The sequence below is a fragment of the Ruditapes philippinarum genome, unplaced genomic scaffold (assembly GCF_026571515.1).
Source record: "Ruditapes philippinarum isolate M1 unplaced genomic scaffold, ASM2657151v2 ctg1812_1_1_1_1, whole genome shotgun sequence".
Lineage (NCBI taxonomy): Eukaryota > Metazoa > Mollusca > Bivalvia > Venerida > Veneridae > Ruditapes > Ruditapes philippinarum.
This window is the reverse complement of record NW_026858034.1, coordinates 37,075-59,538: the sequence shown is the minus strand read 5'-3', so window position 1 is coordinate 59,538 and position 22,464 is coordinate 37,075. Positions and strand designations below refer to the sequence as shown.

The 22,464-nt window shown below is 30.8% G+C and overlaps 1 protein-coding gene across 1 annotated transcript in view; it reads left to right on the top strand.

Annotated features, from left to right (window-relative positions):
• The window catches only part of LOC132751879 (gamma-aminobutyric acid type B receptor subunit 2-like), a 29,236-nt gene extending 7,305 nt beyond the window's left edge, over positions 1 to 21,931 (top strand). Inside the window, exons 3-17 of the mRNA XM_060742086.1 lie at positions 3,700 to 3,807; positions 5,179 to 5,244; positions 6,210 to 6,407; positions 6,649 to 6,757; positions 7,344 to 7,468; positions 8,496 to 8,559; positions 9,358 to 9,441; positions 9,894 to 10,056; positions 12,194 to 12,329; positions 13,125 to 13,232; positions 16,686 to 16,808; positions 17,357 to 17,692; positions 19,850 to 19,934; positions 20,780 to 20,877; positions 21,694 to 21,931. Of these exons, the coding sequence (XP_060598069.1) occupies positions 3,700 to 3,807; positions 5,179 to 5,244; positions 6,210 to 6,407; positions 6,649 to 6,757; positions 7,344 to 7,468; positions 8,496 to 8,559; positions 9,358 to 9,441; positions 9,894 to 10,056; positions 12,194 to 12,329; positions 13,125 to 13,232; positions 16,686 to 16,808; positions 17,357 to 17,692; positions 19,850 to 19,934; positions 20,780 to 20,877; positions 21,694 to 21,852 (1,962 nt within the window). The 3' untranslated portion in view covers positions 21,853 to 21,931. The remainder of the gene's footprint in view (positions 1 to 3,699; positions 3,808 to 5,178; positions 5,245 to 6,209; positions 6,408 to 6,648; positions 6,758 to 7,343; positions 7,469 to 8,495; positions 8,560 to 9,357; positions 9,442 to 9,893; positions 10,057 to 12,193; positions 12,330 to 13,124; positions 13,233 to 16,685; positions 16,809 to 17,356; positions 17,693 to 19,849; positions 19,935 to 20,779; positions 20,878 to 21,693) is intronic.
• Positions 21,932 to 22,464: the final 533 nt, after the last annotated feature.

The window sequence follows — 22,464 nt, the reverse complement described above, 5'->3', positions numbered from 1 at the left end:
TATTTTTAGCTCACCTGAGCACGAAGTGCTCAAAGGTGAGCTTTTGTCATCACTCTGCGTCCGTCGTGCGTCGTGCGTCGTTCAAAAAATGGCGTCAAACTTTTCAAACAACATCTCCTCCTAAACTACATGGCCAATTGCAACCAAACTTTACAGAAATGATCCTTAGGTGGACCCCTTTGAAAGTTGTTCAAAAATTTAAATTCCATTAAAAACTCTGGTTGCCATGGCAACCAATAAGAAAAACTTACAAAATCTTCTTCTAAAAAACCGTAAGAGCTAGAGCTTAGATATTTGGCATGAAACATCTTCTAATGAGTGCCTACCAAGTTTGTTCAAATCAAAGCCCTAGGGTCAAAATTGGCCCCGCCCCAGGTGGGTCATTGATTTTCCCTATATGCATATAGTAAAAACTTAAAAAATCTTCTTTTAAAGAACTCAAAGAGCTAGAGCTAAGATATTTAGCATGAAACATGTTCTAATGGCTGTCTACCAAGTTTGTTCAAATAAAAGCCCTGGGGTCAAAATTGGCTCCGCCCGGGGGGTCATTGATTTTCCTTATATGTGTATAGCAAAAACTTAAAAAAATCTTCATTGAAAAAACCCAAATAGCTAGAGTTTAGATATTAAGCATGAAACATCTTCTAGTGAGTGTCTACAAAAGTTTGTTCAAATCAAAGCCCTAGGGTCAAAATTGGCCCCGCCCCGGGGTCATTGATTTTCCTTATATGACTGTGTATAGCAAAAACTTAAAATCTTCTTTGAAAAAACCCAGAGAGCTTTAGTGTTTAGATATAAAGCATGAAACATCTTCTAGTGAGTGTCTACCAAGTTTGTTCAAATAAAAGCCCTAGGGTCAAAATTGGCCCCGCCCCAGGGGTGTCCTTTGATTTTCCCTATATGCATATAGTTAAAAACTTAAAAAATCTTCTTTTAAAGAACCCAAAGAGCTAGAGCTAAGATATTTAGCATGAAACATCTTCTAATGAGTGTCTACAAAGTTTGTTCAAATAAAAGCCCTAGGGTCAAAATTGGCCCCGCCCCCGGGGGTCATTGATTTTCCCTATGTGCATATAGTAAAAACTTAAAAAATCTTCTTTTAAAGAACTCAAAGAGCTAGAGCTAAGATATTTTAGCATGAAACATGTTCTCATGGGTGTCTACCAAGTTTGTTCCAAATAAAAGCCCTGGGTCAAAATTGGCCCCGCCCCAGGGGTCATTCATTAGCTTGACTTTTTTTTTTAGATATATACATATATATATATACATATATATTTATATTTTATATATATATATATATATATAATATTATATATATATATATATATATATATATATTATATATATAGATATATATATATAGATATATATATATACATGCATACATATACAACCAAGTTTGTTCAAATAAAAGCCCTGGGGTTTAAACTGGCCCCGCTCCAGGGGCCTATATACAGGTGAGCGACTTTGGGCCATCATGGCCCTCTTGTTTATTATAACTATAAATTTCGTTTCGAACAAGATATTGAAGTATCTAAATCGATAAAATCATTCATTACATGAAGAATGTCAGCGTAACATTTGAAATTCTTCAAAAGTTCAACTAGGCCACCTCAAATAAACAAAAATACAGTAGATTATAAACGAAAAGTACTCAGAATCAAAATAAAAATCGATTTTAGTGCAATTTTGAATCTAAAGGGTTTAAACGCTTTTCATTAAAAGTCATTTGCACAATTAAAATCATCAATCTGCAATTGCAGAGTGAGCAAATGATATGAAATTTTGCATTAGAGTAATTGGTCCATACGTACAGCAAACAGTACAAGAATGTTGAAAAAATTCCATGGCACGCCATGTCAAAAACGCCAGTGGAGTCCGTTTAATTTTTGAAAGGTTGCTTGCTCTCTTAATAAGGATGCTGTTTTATAAAGAGGCACTGTCATAAATCATACATCACTCTAATGTAATGCACTGATTAAATAAAATTATTCGGTTAACAGTTAGTGTCAGCCTTTTAAACGGTTAGAACCACGCTTATACCGTTAAGACTTAATACTGCGTTAAGAAAACACGCTTATATATCTCCAAAGCATGTACAAAACCAGATTTTTTTGCGTGAATGATCGTGTTCACTGTACTACTGATAATAGAAATAAGGCAAATGTTCTTTTATACAACAGTAACGCTGATCAAGATATAATGATTTTTGTCCTCATTCAGTTATTCAAACATGTATCTTCATTTAACAAAAGAGTGTTGTCACATTTCGCACTTAAAGTTTCATTTCAATAATCTGATTTCCCTGGTGTGCCGGAAATATTGTGCCGGAAGTAACATTTTTTGTTTTGCAGTTCCTCTTTTCCTCGGAATATAATCATTTGCAATGAAACAAAGACAACAACAGCGGCGTATTTATGAAACCCTACGGTTTCCATTTCATAATTGTTAAGGATGAAAAAGAATTGAAGAGTTCTATAAATTTTATGATTCAATGTAAATGAAATTTTATAAAAGTTTATACGATTAAACTCAAAGAATGTGAATATTTTTCTGAACAGAACAGAATAATTATTTTGACTTAAGCATATACAGCTTATCATCAATCATGAAAATATGATACATGTACAATCAATCACATGCAAATGAAAATGGCAAAACAAGTTGTCAGTTGCATAGAAGGAAAATAATATACAATGTAATCAGTAAGAATAAAATCAAATTGGCAAATATATATTACACACAGGCCAACATTTGATATTATTAAACTTCAAGATTAATGTGATTGTTTCTTACTTTCAGAGCTCTTGAAATAAATATTGACAGTCTACACAATATTTTGATATTATTACAATCTAACAGTTCAATAAACTTAAACATGTTAGGACGATTTCTAAAGTAGTACGGAATATATAATTTTCTCAAGTCCTTATACTTCTCACATATACACACAAAATGAAATTGGTCTTCAATATCGTCTTTGGTACATATAACACACTTTCGTTCACTTCTTATCTGGTTTCTATGGCGACCCTGCTCTATGGCACTTAAAATATATTAGGCTCAAATTTGATATTTGTAAATACTGATAATTTCGGTAAGTCGCTCATAAACACATGTACGCACAGAAAAGAAATATTACGTTTTAATTACTATAGGTATAAAAACTTAATGTCAAAAAAAAAAAAATAAAAATAAAACAATAAACACTAACAGTTTTTAAGTAAGGACCAAATCAACAGGATTTGTTAATGAAAATGCAGCTCCAAAACATAATTTGTGCATTCTCTTATTCAAATAAAATTCAATAAGATTTGTTTTAGGTAAATTTCAGCAATTAAATTTATTTTATCCAAATATGAACATAATATATGTTAAAATCAAATTGAAAGAATACAAATGTCGGTTATTATTGAACATTCACAATATTTGGGATGGAGACTTAGGTATTTTAGCAAGATTTTGCTTCCATTGATTGTTATTTATAATAATTTTACAGGAAGTTATTCTTATTATTGAAAAAAGATGAGGGAATTAAAATATAGCGGGCCTTTAAGGTACTAAAGGAATAAAAATAAACGATGTTAGTAACGTTTCAACAATAATATCTATAACGTCAATAACAATCATAGTGCTTATTCTTTTTTACAAACTTACAAAATTACAAACGCTACGTCTTATTTTACCTTTCAATTACAGCAAATTGATGATTTTCATGATCGTCTGCGAGAAAATAATCTGACCCTAGAAACATCTGCCGTTATATCAGACACTAGCAGTATCGGTGATATTCTGAAAAGATATAAGGTGAGTAGCTGGTGACAGTCAGAATTTCATTTTGTGAAGACGATGATTGACAGTTGCTCGTGAAGTTATTTATCCGCTATCATCTAATTAAAACAGGAAAAAGCCTGACAAAATAGGGAAATAAAGTCATACTTTTATCTGTTTCAATGTAGAAATGTTTGTCATTTTAAGGAAATGGCGTCTTTCAGATAACATAGAAGATCACGCTGTGTCCTAACCTTACATTGTAAGGTTTCTCTGACGCAATAGTAGTCTTTTATCTATGCTAATTTCACGAAATGTCAGCGAAGTTACACAAAATACATCAAAAGTTGACCATTGATATTTTTTCACCATACCTTCAAAAGATATTGAACATTGCACTCTGCTGAGATGATCATTTATATTATTTAAAATTTGATAATCTAATGTCAAGAAAATGATGTTAAAAATATTCTTTAAGAAAATAATACATCATATTCCTAGAATTCAAAAATGCTTACGTGGGAATCATATTCCTAGAATTCAAGAATGCTTACGTGGAAATTCAAACGAAAGTATCGTTTAAACTAATACAAAGAGTAATTTGAGTAAATTAAGCAGATACTTAATTCTTTTACAGACGGAAGATAAACACAAATTTCACAAATCAATTTTATGTCCAGTTGCTTATTGAAAACATAACTATAATATAATGTAATAAGGTAAAAAAGTAAATCAATACACCCGTTGCATGCATGATGTGTTAAAGAACATTAACATGGTTAATAAAATAAATTATTTACACGTTTTGGTTAATATATGATCAATGATAAAAACAGAAACGTAGTATAGTAATGTATTTGAAAAGATTGCCATTTTTTTTAAAAAAAATAGACATATGCAAAAATAGTCAAAGATTATAGATCATGTTCAGGCCAACATAAAATGTGTTCATATTTTGATGCATAGCACAATGCTATTAATATGTTTTTATAAACAAATAACATTACTTATACTCTTGTCTTGATTACAATCATGGAGTCATGAAGAGTATCATCTGCCGCTTTTCTTTCTAGTATCATTCGCCATTTGTTGCTTTTTTCCATGAGTACATTGTCTAACGGAAACATTTTTTTGCCTTTATATAATATCAGTATATCATTTTATAAAGACAATAATTTATAGGTTCACAGAGTTAATATTTCGACAGTTTTGCCTTTAAATTGTTAAAGGGACAATGTTAAAAAGTGAGGAATACTGAAGGATAATTATACACACTATGGAAGTATTATTACGTTTATATGTATCGGGTGTGAACTCTACTTTTAATTAGTGAAATAAATCATCCAATGTGTTTAATTAAAGCTGATTTAATCAAATCATACATCATGTTTTTCTCTTCCTCTACAGCAATTCGGTGTCCGGATCATTATGGCAGCTTTCAGAGGAAAAGTTGCACCAAAAATATTTTGCGAGGTAAGTACAAACCAAACTACAATCCTTTTCCTTTTTTTGTTTTGTTGTTTGTTTGCTTTCTTTTTGTTGTTGCTTTATAATAATGTAAAAGAAATTGACAGGACAAAACAATAGCCTTGATATTTAGCAAATGGACTACAAAATTAAAAACTATCTAATTAGAAGTGTTGAAATGACTAAGGTTATATGATAAAATAATAAAAAAACCTATATCATACAATTAATTATTAATCATTGTTTTTAGTTGTTTTTTTTATTATTTTATCGTATAATCTAAGTCATTTCAAAACTTCTAGATAACAACAACGTGTGTGCATTATATGAAGTATAAAACATTGTTTGACCATATAAAATGTACTTTGCGTACGGTATTTTCAATAATAAAGCTATAGATAACAAAGTTGAGCATAATGTTACATCTCTTGACACTACAATTGTTAGCTTGTGTTTATATTTATGAGGTGACTTATGATATCTTACGATAAATAAAAACTGGATGTATTTCAAGTGCAAATGATCAGATACAAACCATCTGTGCTTATCTTAAATTCATATGAGATTGATATATTGTTATGACGGCCATCTTGGTAGTTATGCAGTTTGCCCTGTACATACATATTTCTTTTGTTTAAATTGATATTTGTTCCACGTTTTGTGCTTTTCCCATGTCTGATCTTGTTTTTATTACAAATTCACACTAGACTATAATCACTTTGTGTTACTCAAGCAAAATAAAAATGATCTTATTGTATGTGAAGGAATTTCACGTATGTATGAATGCATGAATGATTCGACACGTTAAACAATCAACAATTAAGAGCAACCCAATGTAAATTTGCCCTTGGATTGATGGAAAATAATATTTTAAGCTTTCTGTCCCTGTTCTTTATGTTCTGAAGCGCCATTGCTTGGACTGTCTTCTACTAAAAACACATCTCGTATTGACATAACTCATCTATATTCAGGTGTACCATCAAGGTATGTATGGTGATAGCTATGTCTGGATACTGTCTGGGTCAACATTGTTTGATGGCTGGATAGATGATGCTGACATGAACGAAATGGACTGCACTAAGGAAGAGTTAATTGAAGCAACTAATGGACATTTTACCCTTGATCACCTACGAGAAAGTACATCGGAAAAGCCATGTACTTCCGGAGAGGTATTTTTTTAAATCATTTTGTCATATTTGCAAACAGCAAATTGAAGCTTGTTTAAACGTTCGAATAATGGAAACACTCTCATATGATAATGTATCATTTATTCATTTAAGCACATTAAGTAGTTAGATTGTGATCAGACGTGCTTGTACGTCTAACAAATGACCTGAAGACTTTAAATGTTAATTAAAACCTACATTGTTCTCTTCCATAATTATGTAAATTAATTATTGTCATCCTCAGACCCCAAAAGAGGTAATGAATAAATTGCAAGATCTTGTGGAAGATACTAACTACGAAATGTCAACATTTATAAGTTGGATCTATGACACACCTTGGGCGCTCGCATTAGGTACGTTTTAATTCTAAATCTATGTTTTTAAATGTCGTTATAATTTAGTAATTACGAATATGTTTACTTTCTTTATTTGATCATAGTGAAGCATTCGTTAAGGTTTGTCTACGTTTCTGCCAGCTAGTTTCACCATAAACTTAAATATTAAAGCATTTAGCAATGTTAACATTCTTCAATCAGCTTGATTTCCATTTAATCTATGGAATTAAGACGGTTTCTTTTACACATCTTTAATTGTTTTAATCTTTAGACAATTCATTAAGTTCTGAATGTCCTATTTCTTAAAAACACTATCAGGGGCGTTCGTGACCGAGTAAAGTCGTTTTCTTCAAACCACTTGAACTTTACCGCTTTGGATTGTTTTATTTGATGAAACTATCCGGGTAGCTTATGGAACGTTAACTTTATCAATAATAAAACCATCAATTTTATGATTAATGCAAGATTATACAACAGTATAATGAATGTGGCTGAATCGGGACTAACCTTATGATTTACGAAGATCAAACAAAATTTACAAAAGTATAAAATATTTGACTGAATCAGGACTACCATATAACGATCACTTTTATGATTTACGTAGGATTAAACAACAGTATAAAGTATTTGGCTGAATCAGGACTACAGCTTCACAAATATAATTACAGTTCTCCATACATAGACGCTGTTATCAAGGGGATGAAGGAAGTCCGCTTTGATGGTGTTTCGGTGAATACACATTTATTTGAAAGAAAATAAACTATTGATTATGAAAAAGTATTTTACAATATCTGCATGGCAATCTGAGAAATCAGTAATAAATGTAGGGTCTGTTTAATGTTCGTTTGTACTTTGTGGCATCACAATAATTCTGATGGATCATGACCTATCATTATATGTTTACTACAAAAGTATTCATATAAAGCATGCAAGTGGGTGGTTTTAATAAGTGTAGATGATTACGTGAAATTTGTTTGCAGTAAAATTTGGTCGTCGGCAATTGTGTTTTGCTGATTAATCGTTGTAAATTTCAATATTTGAATATTAAACATGCACCATGTTATAGGCAAATATTTTTTGATTCCAATGGTATATATTTTCCCCAATGTAGCATTTGTATTTTTCCCGACATGCTTGCAGAAATTGTGACGTATATTGTTTTCATAAAACTATTGTCGTAAAGAAAAGTTTATTCAAGCATAACGGGAAAGGTATAACATCTGCAATGTAAGTTAGATGAATGAATTTTTAGGATAACATCATTTTGCCGTTATAAATAAAGTTGCAAATTCATTCGCCACTGGAGGAAAATTTATTTATTTTCAAAGTAAGATTCATGTGTGATATGCAAGAAAAAGAAATAAACACTGACTGCTGGCACAGACGGTTTATTTATGTCATGGTATTTTACACGAAATAAGCACATCTTGAAGAAAGTTAAATGTAAAGGGGCTTTCATAGTATCAAAAGCAAACAATAGCTTTATTACAATTGTCTGGAATTATGTTTGGTACTAAATTGTTTTGCAGTTGGTAAAATTTCTTATTTGAAACATTGATTCGTATCATGTTATTTATAAGACCCAGATAATTTAATGAATAAAAATTATTTAATAAAAGATCTTGTTCACGAGTAATTCTTTAGTTAATATTGCCTTTCTCCTTAAATGTACATGAAACTAAACCCTGGTATGAAAAAATCATAACACTATATTGTATACATTTATGTTACTGATGTACTTTTAATCATGTTTAAGGGACCGGTGGCCTTTGATGAGACTGGTAGTCGAGTAGGTGTCAATTTCATTCAACAGAACTTTTGTAAGTATTGTCAACCAATTTCAAGTTTTCAAGTATCATTAAGATCTATGAGCAAATGTAAATCGTTTAGTTTGTTCTTGTCAAGCAAACCTTGAGATAAGCTTGTTCATATTTTATCAGATATATCTCATAAACTTGTTTGCTAAATGATACTGCGTTGTACACATTTTAATTTCAGAACTAATAAAGAGTAATAAAAAAGGAGTAAATAAATCTAATACGAATACGAGGTTAATTTAGCATAAAATATAATACATGGTTATAGCTAGATAAATACAATTTATACAAACAAGTTCAATGAGTTAAAGAAACATTACTAAAGAGTTATAAAAAGGCAAAGGCTAATACTTGTACAATGCTTTTATTGATTTCTAAATTAACTACGGAACCGTAAAATGTCTACAATTTAAATCGTATGAGTCTGAAAAGATTCGCTTTCATTTCTTTGTTACAATATTTGTTGGGTATGCTTAATGATGCATCAAATTGAGACCAACTAAAATAAAGACTAAATCAACAGATATTGAATTTCGTATGTACTGTAATGATAAGAAAGTCATAAAATTTGCGGAAACAAAGAGAGCAACATTAGAAACAATTTTGATGAATTTTCTGTATTTCAAATGTCTAGTAAAATATTTATCCCAGTATATATTTTTAATTTCAATCTCTTTGATAAGCAACATTTATACTTATAATTGTTTAAAGTAAAGCATACACTAACATATATAGATATCATTTTTGTAAAATCAGTATTGTCAAGACCATTTTATAACTTTTGTTAAATAACATGTTTAGATAAGGACACGCGTAATGTGGCCAGCCTTGATGGCACAACAGGTCAGCTGACGTGGCTTGTAGATAGTTCGTCTCTCTGGTCAGGTGAATATTTTCCGTTTTTAAATGTGTAAAATTATGCTATAAAGATACATACAATATTGGTTGAAAAACCTTCATTTAATAATCAGATCAAATTCTCTCTTAGTTTATATGAAATGTTACACGGTCAGATGTAACTTCTTTGCTAGGATTCCTTATCGTAAAGGAACTTCGTGCGACATGAGGTGTTTTCCAAATTTACCTGTTTTCATAAAGAATCCGCTTTAAACAAATATATGTTTGTTCAAAGACAGTCTATTTTAGACTGTTTAATTTCAGGTAAATAACGATCAAAATGTTTCAGAAAAGATGTCAAATTTGAAATTTCACACAAAAAGTATAAAAAGCAAAGTGTGTATATTAGAATAGAGATTAATTTATAATGTACTGATTTCTATATTACTTTTTTCAATCAATTCACACTATTACCCTGACTTTCATAATAATACAAATAGATCTCTATAAAGGTAACGAGATTCCAAAGGACAGATTTATTTATCAAGAGGTGTTAGTACCGCCTAGTAGGATAGCCTTTGGTCTAATAGTTGCCTTGGATTTGGTTGGATGCTTGTTATCGTTGACATTTTTATTTTTCAATATCTACTTCAGAAACAACAGGTGCGTATGTCTTTAGTCTTTACTTCCATAAGTACACCTCATAACATTCATACGAATCTAATCTAAATTTACATTTTTCTCATATGCGGCAAACATCGCAATTTTGACACGATATAAATATTGTCCTGTAACATAATTATAACAACGTCGCAACGTCAACATGACATGCATATGTTTAAACAACATTTATTAATTTAAACAATTAATATCACTACATTGACAACACACAACATGTGTATGATCAGTGCAAAATGTTTAATTTAATTTATGCAGGAAATAGCAAGTAACAGAAAGTTAGGTAATAATAAACTCAGTTTTCCCGGAAGCAACAATTACAATTTCCATAGCAAATTATATTTTGAAAACATTAATATTTTCTTTCAGAGTAGGAATGTTAGAACGTTCTACAGATCCATTTCAATATGGATATCAAGTTAATTACACAATTTTGTGTAAAAACTATGAAATAAAACAACTTATTTTCATGATGTTCTTTGTTGTCGTTTTTTTTATTTGTTGATATTTTTTATTTCGTTACTTTACTTATAATGCAGATACTAAATCAATGTTGAAATCGTGAATTCATGAAGTTGAAATTGTAAATTCATAAAGTTGAAATTATTATTCATGAACGTGAAATCCTGAATTCACGAAGCTAGCCCCATGAAGTTCAAAACGTAAATTCGCGAAGTTGAATTCGTGAAGTTGAAATCTTGATTCATGAAGTTGAAAACGTGAACTCAGAAAATAAAAATTGTGAATTCACGACGATGAGACCGGGATTCTATTACATTTCAGATTTTGTTTTTAAAAAAAATGGCTTATATAATAGCATTTCTTTTTTAAATTCTAATAATGTTGTTGCGCCATATAAATAAGTAATTCGTCTTTTAAACGATTTTTGTGTAGAATTGTTATAGTTATTGCGTTATATTTGAACTGTACTTCTTAACAAATTCACATACAAGTTCACATACAATTTTACGCTGTATGTCAAAGCAATTAGCAACCATTGGAGTAAAAAAGCCAGCAATAGGTAATATCTATAATCAGCAGGATACTATTATCAGAAAAAATCATTTTCATGATGATAGGATTATTTTTAAACTATCTAGTTAAGAGAAACACGCTTACGCTATTTTAATAAATCCAAGAGGATCATTTTATAGTGCTAACTGATAATTTATTGATATCACTGAGGACAATAGTAACTGTTTCTAAACCACTGTAAACAGTTCAATATTTAAAAGAATCTATTGTAATTTTTAATGCAACTTTAATCCCAACAAATCCGATTCATAGAGAAATAATTATATAATACATGTAAATGCATATATCTTATTTGACTTTATCTGACATGGTTTGTTACAGTTTAAAATAAAGACTATGCGCTAGTTTCAATATTTCCAAGTGGAACAGTTAAATAAAATGGAATTTCAATTAAATGTTATTTCATTTTCAGTTCAATGTAGTTCAAATAAATGTTACTTCAATTTAAAACGCTTTTAACCGCAATATGTAATACGTTGACCATTTAGCTTCATGCACTGTTACTAAGTTATTATAATGTTTCTGTCTTGGATATTAAACTATTACTACGATAGTAAAGTGTATACCCGTTTTCATGTCAAAAAGATGATAAGCTATGGGTAGGACGTGTACATACGTATTGTTTGCTGGGAATGGAAAAAAACGGCGCTAAAACGAAGCATACCTTTAATGTCATCATTTTATGAACACGTAAACAGATATTAACGTGTTTTAAATTAAATTCATGAAAAATCAATTTAAAAATTAGTTCAATGTCTTTTCACAAAAATGTTCTAAAGCCGTTTATGAACATGATTCCTTTACAAACTTTAAACTTTTTATTAAAGTGTCTTGTTTTAGTTATTTTATACATTTGTAATAAAATGAAGCAATTAAAAACAAAAATTATAATTTATGTTTATTTTCAGAGGCAGAGTAGAAGAATCAATTTAGTCGGTGAATAATTGATTCAAAGCTATCAGTTTTTGATACAGTTCTTTTTTATATTTTAATGTTCTTGCTGTTGCAGAAATATTTTATTCTTTATCAATCATTTATATGAGAAGTAGTCTTTCAAAATAATTAATACTAATAATTTACATTTTAGATCCATTAAAATGTCTAGTCCAATGGTGAACAATGTTATAATTGCCGGATGCCTGTTGATGTATTTGGAAATTCTTGTAAATGCGATAGACTACCTTAGAAACAAGAATGATTCAATCGGCGACAACATGTGTATGGTAAAGTTGATTTAAATCCTTCAAATTTTAACAACTTTTTTTTTCCTGATTTAGTATATAGACATGTTGAGACAGAACTTTAATTCGAGCTTCGTTCGTACAAGTGAAAACTTAAAATAATACATGTACCGTAGAATATTATGACACTGTTTTCTATGTGTATTCAAATGGGTAAAATAGAAATATGAACGACATTCGAATTTCTTACCTTGATCATACCAACAGTTTGAAGCGCAACCATATTTTCGTTTTTGCTGTGTCTATTTCTTTTTTACAATGCAATATTTATCTTCGAGTAAAATGAGATTTTGCAAAATGTTTCGCAAAGAAACTACAGCGTATAAAACTTAACATAATCAATGATGTCTTTGTACATTTGTTTGCATAATATATCATTGATTTATCTGCGGATTGAGCAATTAATTTATTAACTGACATTTTAGTCTAATTCTATAATAACAAAACATATAATAAATTTCATTAGCATTAAGTGGTCCATAACAACATATAGCTTTGCAAACAATTACAGTGCTTTTTATCAAACTTGACAACTTTGGCCTATTTTTAAAAAAGCACGTCAAATGAAATTTACTGTATTTTTGAATGATTCAACTGTTTTAGATATTGAATTATCATGTAAAGTTAAAGTAAAGTTCAGAGAAAAGTCACATTTTATATGAATATTTTTTTTTATTAAATTAAGAGATTTAGGTACAAATCTTCAAGATGACACAAAAACGTCAATGTATGATGTATCTTTTACAAATAGTGTTTGTTTGATAATTTTAATTGCAGATCAGGACATGGCTTTTATCCTTGGGATTCACATCAATTTTTGGAGCACTTTTCTCGAAAACTTACCGTGTTTATGTAGTTTTCCGAGATTACAAATTGCGTGGGAAGGTATAGACATTTTTTTGTAAATCAGATGGCGTATTTTATGCAAAATATACTGGCACAATTCAGTAATGCTCATGACATAAATGAAATAACCACCATTTCTTCTTAACAGTTAATGAACACTTTGAATGAGAGATTTAATTTTCAGCTAAATATTAAAAAGTCAAGCCATAATTCACGATGAACCATTTTTACCGGAACTAAATAATATGTGACACTTTATTAACCTTTAAATCTATATCTACAAATACCAGACATTAATGTTTACAAAAATGCAAATCCATCTGTTCATAAATGCATTTTATGTTCGATGGTTGAATTTTTTTATTTAAATATCTACCAATGTCATTCAAATGGTTCCGGTTAATTGCATATTTGGGTCAGTCACAAAAGCCAAAATGTATTCCAAATTGCAATCTCTAAAAAGTTAAGCTTCAGAAATCCGTCAAGAGCCTCTCAATCATATCCTTAGAGGAAAATTGAGATCCCCCCATCTCATTGGCTACTTGATTTTACACATATGATACTATAGGCTTCTTGTTTGTCTTAATGTTCATTTGAAAAACAAAATATTAACTAAGTATTTAAAAAAACATTATTATATGGAACATGTTTGCAAACTATGATGAGTTAAAACAGTTTTCAGTTTTTCCAAACTGAAGCTGTGCGCAAAGCGAAAACACGATAATTTGACAAAGTTACTATTTTGTCACGCCAGACGAAAAAACGTAAATACGATAAAGTCTATCTTGGTCGTATTTCAGTTCCGCCGAGCGCCAAGCGAAAACACGACAATATCAACAATTTGTCGTATCCTTGCGTCTTTTCCTAGAGCCCCGCCTAGCAAAAGTACACCAAAAATCGTTACTTTCTTGATTTCATTTTTAGCAGAGTAAAATTACAATAAGTCACAAATCAGCAACCATACTGATCAGACGATAACTTTATTCCTGCTTTTGCTTTGATCGTTGACAATAAAGAATCAAAGTTTTGTTTCATTATTACGAATTTAGCCTTTACTTGGAAAGCAAGTTCATTATAAACAAATTCTTGATATAATAGCCCTATAACTATTTCCGTTAGTGGTGATTAGAAGTAGACAGGATTTACGGAAATATTTTCAAAAAGACTACGATTTTTGATAACCACGAACTATTTTTTTCGGCGAACTTCGTTGTATGAGCTAAATTAGAAACAGAAATGTCTCTTCTAATGATTGACTTAACGGTTTATTTAATATGACATTAAAATCAATCATCAACGGTTATCTTTTTATCTCACTTATTATTAATATTTCAAAGACACATTGTTTAAGAAATAATATATCCCAAACTGTGATTTTATTGCTCAATAACATCACTGTTTGGAGTTCGGATGCGGGGAATTATATCACGAGGGCGTAGCCCGAGTGATATAATGATGCGCATCCGAACGACAAACAGTGATGTTATCAAGTAATAAAATCACCGATTTGGATATATTATTTCGATTCTAACACGATATCAACAAAATAAATGCTGCCGTGCATTATAATAAGCTTAATTGCGGCTGATTTGTTTCCGTACTTATTGTCAGCGCGTCACATTTTAGTTGTTACGTCACGTGTATAATGATTACGTCACATATCTAAATATAGAACGTCAAACAGTGATATTATAGCATAATAACACACACTTTCGGTTCTTCTATGTTCAATAGGTAAAAATGCGGGTCGTGTTAGAATTATTCTTTTCTTTAATTAGAAGATGAAATGTACACTAATTGATGAAGCGAAAACAGCGTGGCTTGAAATCTGTTAAAAATGTCAATACCTAATGGGAGCTACCTGTTGTATTATCAAAAAAAGTTAATATTTCCTTTGCTTATTGAATATTTTGTTTTGCTTTAAAGAATCAGGTACTTTACACATGACATTTTCAGAATCATTGACAGAGTTCGTTATAAGAATTGTTGACTTTTTTCAACCATCTGCTTTACCTGACATTTGATCTACCCTTTAAAAGGCTAACAGTATCACACACTTGTCTACATGGTTTCAACAAGGCTGGCAAATGTATATTAAACAAAATTAAAGAAAATAAATTATTTCATGCTTTCCAGTGTTTTATTGTAATATATCAGATGATTATATTCTGATAAACCACTAGTGAAATTTATAAAATATAATTTTCACTGTAGCCGGACTATATCTGAATGCGGATGAAAAGAGAATCATAACTAAATGGAATAACAGGCAGAGATAAATGCTGTCATGCGTAAATTTTGCTTCTTTAGGGAAAGAAAGTCGATGTCACCATACATCATGTTAAAAATGTAACAAAATTAGAGAAATTTAACAGAACTATATTTCAAAATTGATGATGTGACGTCATGATGTGTTCACGTCACAAAGGAGAATGCGCGACGTTACGCGGCAAAATCTGTAAAAATACTTAAAATCACTTAAAAATCATGAAATAAAAAGAAAATTTAGTTGTTTTACATGTAAGATTGAAATATATTTCATTCGTGAACACCAGCTATTATATTTTCACTCGTGGCTACACCACTCGTGAAAATATTGCATCTGGTGTTCACTCAGTGAAATTATATTTCAATCTTACATGCAAACAAACAAATATCCTCTATGTAATCATAAAAATCAACTTAATAATTATGATGGTTTATCTTGTATTTGCAAGTCTTTGCTGATATCACCTGTTACAAGTAAGTCAATAAAACAATCAAAAACAGTCACAAAAAAAATTTAATTGAAAGCATTCCTCGTAATAATGTTGTGTAAAAGGATAGATTGGTAAAATGTTTGTTATAAAATATTTTGACAAAATATATGGCCCTACATAAACGGTTGTTTGAAAATGAACCCAAACCAAAAGCCATATAATATTTCAAAAATATTTATAACGAATTTATAATCAGCAACCTTCCTTTTTGAGATTTCTGCATAAATTGACATCAGTCGTGTATATAAAACTGTGTAATACTGCACGTTTGTAACGTCGCTTTTCATTGGATAATCTAATCGTGACCTTTATTTAGTTTTATAATATACGGCTGCTGTCAATTTATTAAGAAAACTTACCCTTTCGTCTAAAAGATCAAGTTCACAGCATTATAAATTCGTTATAAATATTACTGACAGGTTATTTGACCGTATTTAAACGGTTGTTTGCAATATAACACTCGCCTTGTGGCTCGGGCTATATTTCAAACAACCGTTTATAAAGGGCAATATAACCTATCAAAAATCTTTATAACTAATAATATAAACGGTTGTTTGGAAAAATATGTGTACAAGTATATAAAACTATATAAATGTCACGATTAACCAATAACAAGCTACGTTACAAACGTGTAGTATTATAACAAAAAGCATGTAAACGTTATGACTGTCCAAAAGCAACGTTACAAATATGCAGTATTGTAGTATTTGATACATTATGTTTCATTTTATAGGCAATCAAAGACTACCATCTATTTGGAATGATTGGCACCATGCTTGTTGTTGATTTGTTGATTTTGATTCCCTGGACAACGTTTTTTCCTCTTGTCAAAGCAAAAGTTTCAAAGAATGCTATGGTAAGGTCATATCTCATTTTAGCGAAAACAGAAATGTACTAGTATTTTTAAAACAGAAAATGCTGAAGTTTGAAATATACCCAGTATTTGAATTCCATTATGTGACTTGCTTTTGTTTTTAAATAAATGTAGTAATAACTCTTTAATTTGCAGAATGATCCGTAAGAACTATATTAATGCATAGAATACTTGAATTAATTTAGTTATTTATTATCTTTATTATTAAAGAAATGTCAAATGTGTTTAATAATAATAATGATATATAATTGATTGAGAGCAAGTTAAATGTTTAAGAGCTTGAGAAAGTAGACAGATTGGCAGCAATGTGTCGTAAAGGTAGCAAATTGTAAAAAAAGTAGTATTTTGACTTCAATACAAAATATTTATTCACTTTAATAATACGAATTTCCAACAAAGCAAATGATACAAAGGTAGTTCATCTATACGGCAATTGTTATAATTAATAATATAAACGTCGCGTTTATGCAATGAAAAACGGGTTACAAATAAGTATTGGTTAAATTTAATGTTAATGACTTTTTATGTAGGATGTTCGGAACAACAACATGATATATTCGGAGAGCTATCTTCATTGTTACAACGTCACCACTGCTTATTGGATAGCCGCATTATATGTCTATAAAGGACTTCTTCTAGCTTTTGGAACGTTCTTAGCATGGGAAACTCGTCAAGTCACCATTCCTGTTCTGAAGGACTCCAAGTTTATAGGCGCTTGCATTTATAACGTTGTCATTGCGTGCGTATTCGGGGTTCCTCTGGCACATGTTCTCCCTATAGAACAAAAGACATTGTCGTTTGTGTTAGAGTCATGCTTACTTTTCTTCTGCACAACTAGTAGTCAGTGTATCATTTTTATACCTAAGGTATAGCTTTTACATTTTTACTCTAGCATGTATGTATTCTATGCTAAATGAGGGTCCTTCCTTCCTTTCAGGCACTGAGAGTACGGACGCCAAGCTTGTCGCCATTTAGCTTACCTGAGCAATGCTCAGGGTGAGCTATTGTGATGGCCCTGTGTCCGTCGTCGTGCATCGTGCGTCGTGCGTCGTCAACTTTTGAACATTAACAACATCTCCTCTGAAACCAATGACTGCACATCAACCAAACTTTACAGAAATGATCCTTGGGTGGTCCCCTTTCGAAGTTGTTCAAATGGTTCCGGTCTGTTGCATATGTAGGTCATAGGGCCCGAAAAGGATTTCAAAAAACACAAAATTAAAAAATCTTCTTGTCTGAAAGTACATGGGCCAGAGCTTTGATTTTTGGTATATGGTATCATCTATGGGTCATCTACCAAAGTTGTTCAAATTTTATTCCTAGTGTCAATATTGGCCCCGCCCCGGGGGGTCATAGGTTTTTCCTTATATGTATATAGTAAAATCTAAATAATTTCTTCTCTGATTTGGCAAAGGCTACAGATTAGATATTTGGCATGAAACATTGTGTAGTAGACCTCTACCAAGATTGTTCAAATAATGGCCCCGGGGTCAAAATTGGCCCCGCCCTCGGGGTCATTGATTTTCATTATATACATATAGTGAAAACTTGAAAAATCTTCTGGTCTGAAAGTAAATGGCATAGAGCTTTGATATTTGGTCTATGGTATCATCTATAGGTCCAAAACCAAAGTTATTCAAATTTTGTTCCTAGAATTAAAATCGGCCCCGCCCCCGGGGGTCATTTATTTTCCCTATATGCATATAGTAATAACTTAAAAAATCTTCTTTTAAAGAACCCAAAGAGCTAGAGCTAAGAAATTTAGCATGAAACATCTTCTAATGAGTGTCTATCAAGTTTGTTCAAATAAAAGCCCTGGGGTCAAAATTGGCCCCGCCCCAGGGGGTCATAGATTTTCCCTATATGCATATAGTAAAAACTTATAAAATCTTCTTTTAAAGAACCCAAAGAGCTAGAGCTAAGATATTTAGCATGAAACATGTTCTAATGGGTGTCTACCAAATTTGTTCAAATAAGAGCCCTGGGGTCAAAATTTGCCCTGCCCCGGGGGTCATTGATTTTCCTTATATGTGTAAAGCAAAAACTTTTAAAAAAATCTTCTTTGAAAAAAAAAACAAATAGCTAGAGTTTTGTTACTAAGCATGAAACATCTTCTAGTGAGTGTCTACAAAGTTTGTTCATATAAAAGCCCTTGGGTCAAAATTGGCATCGCCCCGGGGGTCATTGATTTTATTTATGTGTATAGCAAAAACTTAAAAATCTGATTTAAAAAAAACCAAATAGCTAGAGTTTAGATATTAAGCATGAAACATCTTCTGGTGAGTGTCAAATGGGGTCAAAACTGGCCCCGCCCTAGGGGTGTCATTGCATTTAACTATATGTGTATAGTTAAATCTTAAAAAATCTTTTTTTTTAAAAACTCAACGAGCCAAACCTTAGATGTTTAGCATGAAATATCTTCTTATGGGTGTCTACCAAGTTTGTTCAAACAAAAGCCCTGGGGTTTAAACTGGCCCCGCTCTGGGGGTCTATATACAGGTGAGCGACTTCAGGGCCATCATGGCCCTCTTGTTACTTTAACCCAAAAGTAACTTGTTAATAAACCACTTTAATGTTTTGGATATAACCAATATGGGTGTCATAGCATAAACAGGGTCATGACCCAAGTTGGTCTCGAACTCTTGATATCTAAGTTAACAAACAGAAACCTTAAGCACTAGACAACTGCTCTACTAAGGTAAAGCTGGAATGTTTTTTTAATTTATTAGTTACGATGCCTATGATTTTTGTTAGGATTGTTTAGCAGACACTACTCAGATGTTGTTTAACATTCTCCAGAATTTGAATTGCTATATAAGATGTTTGAGTGCTTAGATTGTGTGAAAGTAAATGATTTATAAGATCTTGAAAATTATGCAGAATGTTTATTGACAACAAGTGATCAATTGCCTATTACTATTAGTCATTTAATTGTTTTAACATTTATCTGTCAATCAAATCCTTTTTGTTACTTTAACGGCTGATTCCAGGATTTTTGTTTATGTTTTTCCTTTTTCTTTCAGATAAGGCTTCGAAATCAAGTTCACGGAAAGTTTTTAACATCTCATGTGCCAACAGAGGCAACCGGCTCTACAATAAGACAAACAGGTTTGATCAAATTCATTTAAATTAAAGTTTGTTTCATACTTAATTTCATGACAGATCTGTGCATCATAGATTTATACATCTGATTGAAATACAATGAAATTTAGATTGATTTCTAAATCGATATCGCAATTTATAATTCGTATCATTTGTTTTAAATATTATACTTGAATGTTTAAACTATTTAACTAAGAAGTAAAACAAACAAATATATTGAAAGCAAAATACTTAAAGCATGAGGACCATAAAATTCTGCTTAAATTCGACACCTGTATTAGCAAGGTAAATTTTGTTCAAGTGTATCATAAGGTATAGCAAAACTGAAATACGTCTTTTTTTACGAATGGGTAGCAGTTTATATAAATATTCAAATTTCCTTTTACATTGGAGAAATTAAGATTGAACTTTTATTACGAAATATTCACTATCTGAAAGTTGTTCATCTAATAGGAACTCCACTGAAGTCCAAAGGCATACAACATTTCATATGAATTTATTTCATAGATAAGCAGAATCACTTCAAACATAATTATGAAAAAAAAAAGAAATATATTAAGAAATAAATTGAAAAGCGTAAATATATCAAAAACTAAATTGAAAAAAATGTATTCTTGTGCAACACTTCACCTGATTTGAGTGAAAAACGTTTCAGCGCTTTTCATTTTTTGATCATTTTTGACAATTAAAATAATCATTCTGAAAACGGAGTGAACGAATGGTCTGGAATTATGCATACACGTTATTGATCTTCATCTTCTGCATATGGAACAATAATCTCGTAAAATATTTCCAGCTCTGTCATGTCAAAAATCCTCAGAAAGAAATGATTTCATTTCATTGTCTTTAAGGTATCAATCCGGAGATATGTGATTATAACTGTGACAACAATAAAACCACTGCCGAGCTGAAGGATGAAAACGCCAAGCTGCGACTGGATATTGCTAATGTATAAATTTCTGTTCATACATCTTTTGTTTTTCTAACATGTACGCGCGCATTTTTATTGTTTTGTTTTTTTTTGTTTTTTTTTCTTTTCGTTTGTTTGTTTGTTTTTTTTTTGTTTTTTGAGAGGGTGTTCATGCTTAAAGAGGGCGTTCATGCTTAAAGAAGGTAAACATTTAAAGTTGCATAAAATTTTACAGGACAATGTATATGATTTTCAGAAGCTCATATATTTGTAACATTTTGGAGAGAATCTGTACCGTTTTAGCATTTGCATTAAATATTAACGTACATTTATTTGTACATGTTACCTTTAGGGTATTCCCTTAAGTTGTCAAACACGTACTTCGATTATAAATATAATGCTTATTTGTGTGAGGGTATTTCTCTCCTCGTTATAAATAAAATATTTGTAATTTTGTAATAACACATTTTGTTAACGAAATTCTTATTAGCGTTAATTGGCTAAACTTTAATTTATAAATTCAGAAGCAAATGTTTACACCATTGTGTAAACATATTTCCGTAACGATACAACAATTTTAGCTAAGCAATTCAAGGAAAAATGTAGATGGATATATCGTGTTTATGCACTTGCATAAGATAAGAATTTATATATTATTTTCTTCATAAACATTATTTATTCTAAAACCTTCACCCTCTATTAAGATTTTCAACCCCCTAAAATTAAAATCATTTTGTCGTTTCACAGTCCACCTGTTATAAAATCTTCCAAAAATTAAAAAATAAATCTGTTTTAGGTTAGTTAAAAATGGAAGCACCCCGTACACTTTTCAGATGTTTGTAATCTATATTTCAGGAGTCCATAGCCATAGCAAGATTAAGGAAATCGATTCTTAACATGACTGGAAATGTGCACTTCTATAAGAAAGGAACAGATTACGTTCTCTTCAAAAGTAATGGTCCAAAATTGGTGGGAAACATGTGTCTTAACAGCGTTCCAGACCATTCTGTTTAAACGATTCAGCTAATTTCTTTCAGAAAATATTAGGTTATTACAAAACTTATTTTTGAAAATGTTTACAACTGAATATTTTATCGATATTTATCATATGGCAACATGAAACAAAAAGAAGATGATTCAATGTTTGTAGTACAAAATTAGCGCGTTCATCTGGTAAAAAAATGAAAACGGACAAATAAACCCTGCCGGACAAAAGGCATCCCGTCCAAAAATGACCAGGCGGACAAATACCCACCCGTGAAAATGGCATGGCAGACAAAAGCCCTTTCGTGAAAATGACAGGGCGGATAAAAGCCATTCCGTGAAATTAACAAGGCGGACAAAAGCCCTCCCGTAAAAATAATATTGAATAACCATTTTAGATGTTTACAAGTCAAGAAAGGAGCGCCGCTGAGGTCTAAAAATCTAAAAACATAAAATTTGAATTCCATAATGATTCATTAATCATCTAGGACATTTGAAGCAGAAAGATATTCAAAAAGATAATTAAGAAATATAGTAAGAATTAAATTAAAAAAAGTATTATGGTGCCAATTTGAGTCTGATTTGAATTTCAATTTAGAGTTAGTTTTCATAATACAAAATAATTACTCTGAAAAAAATGCA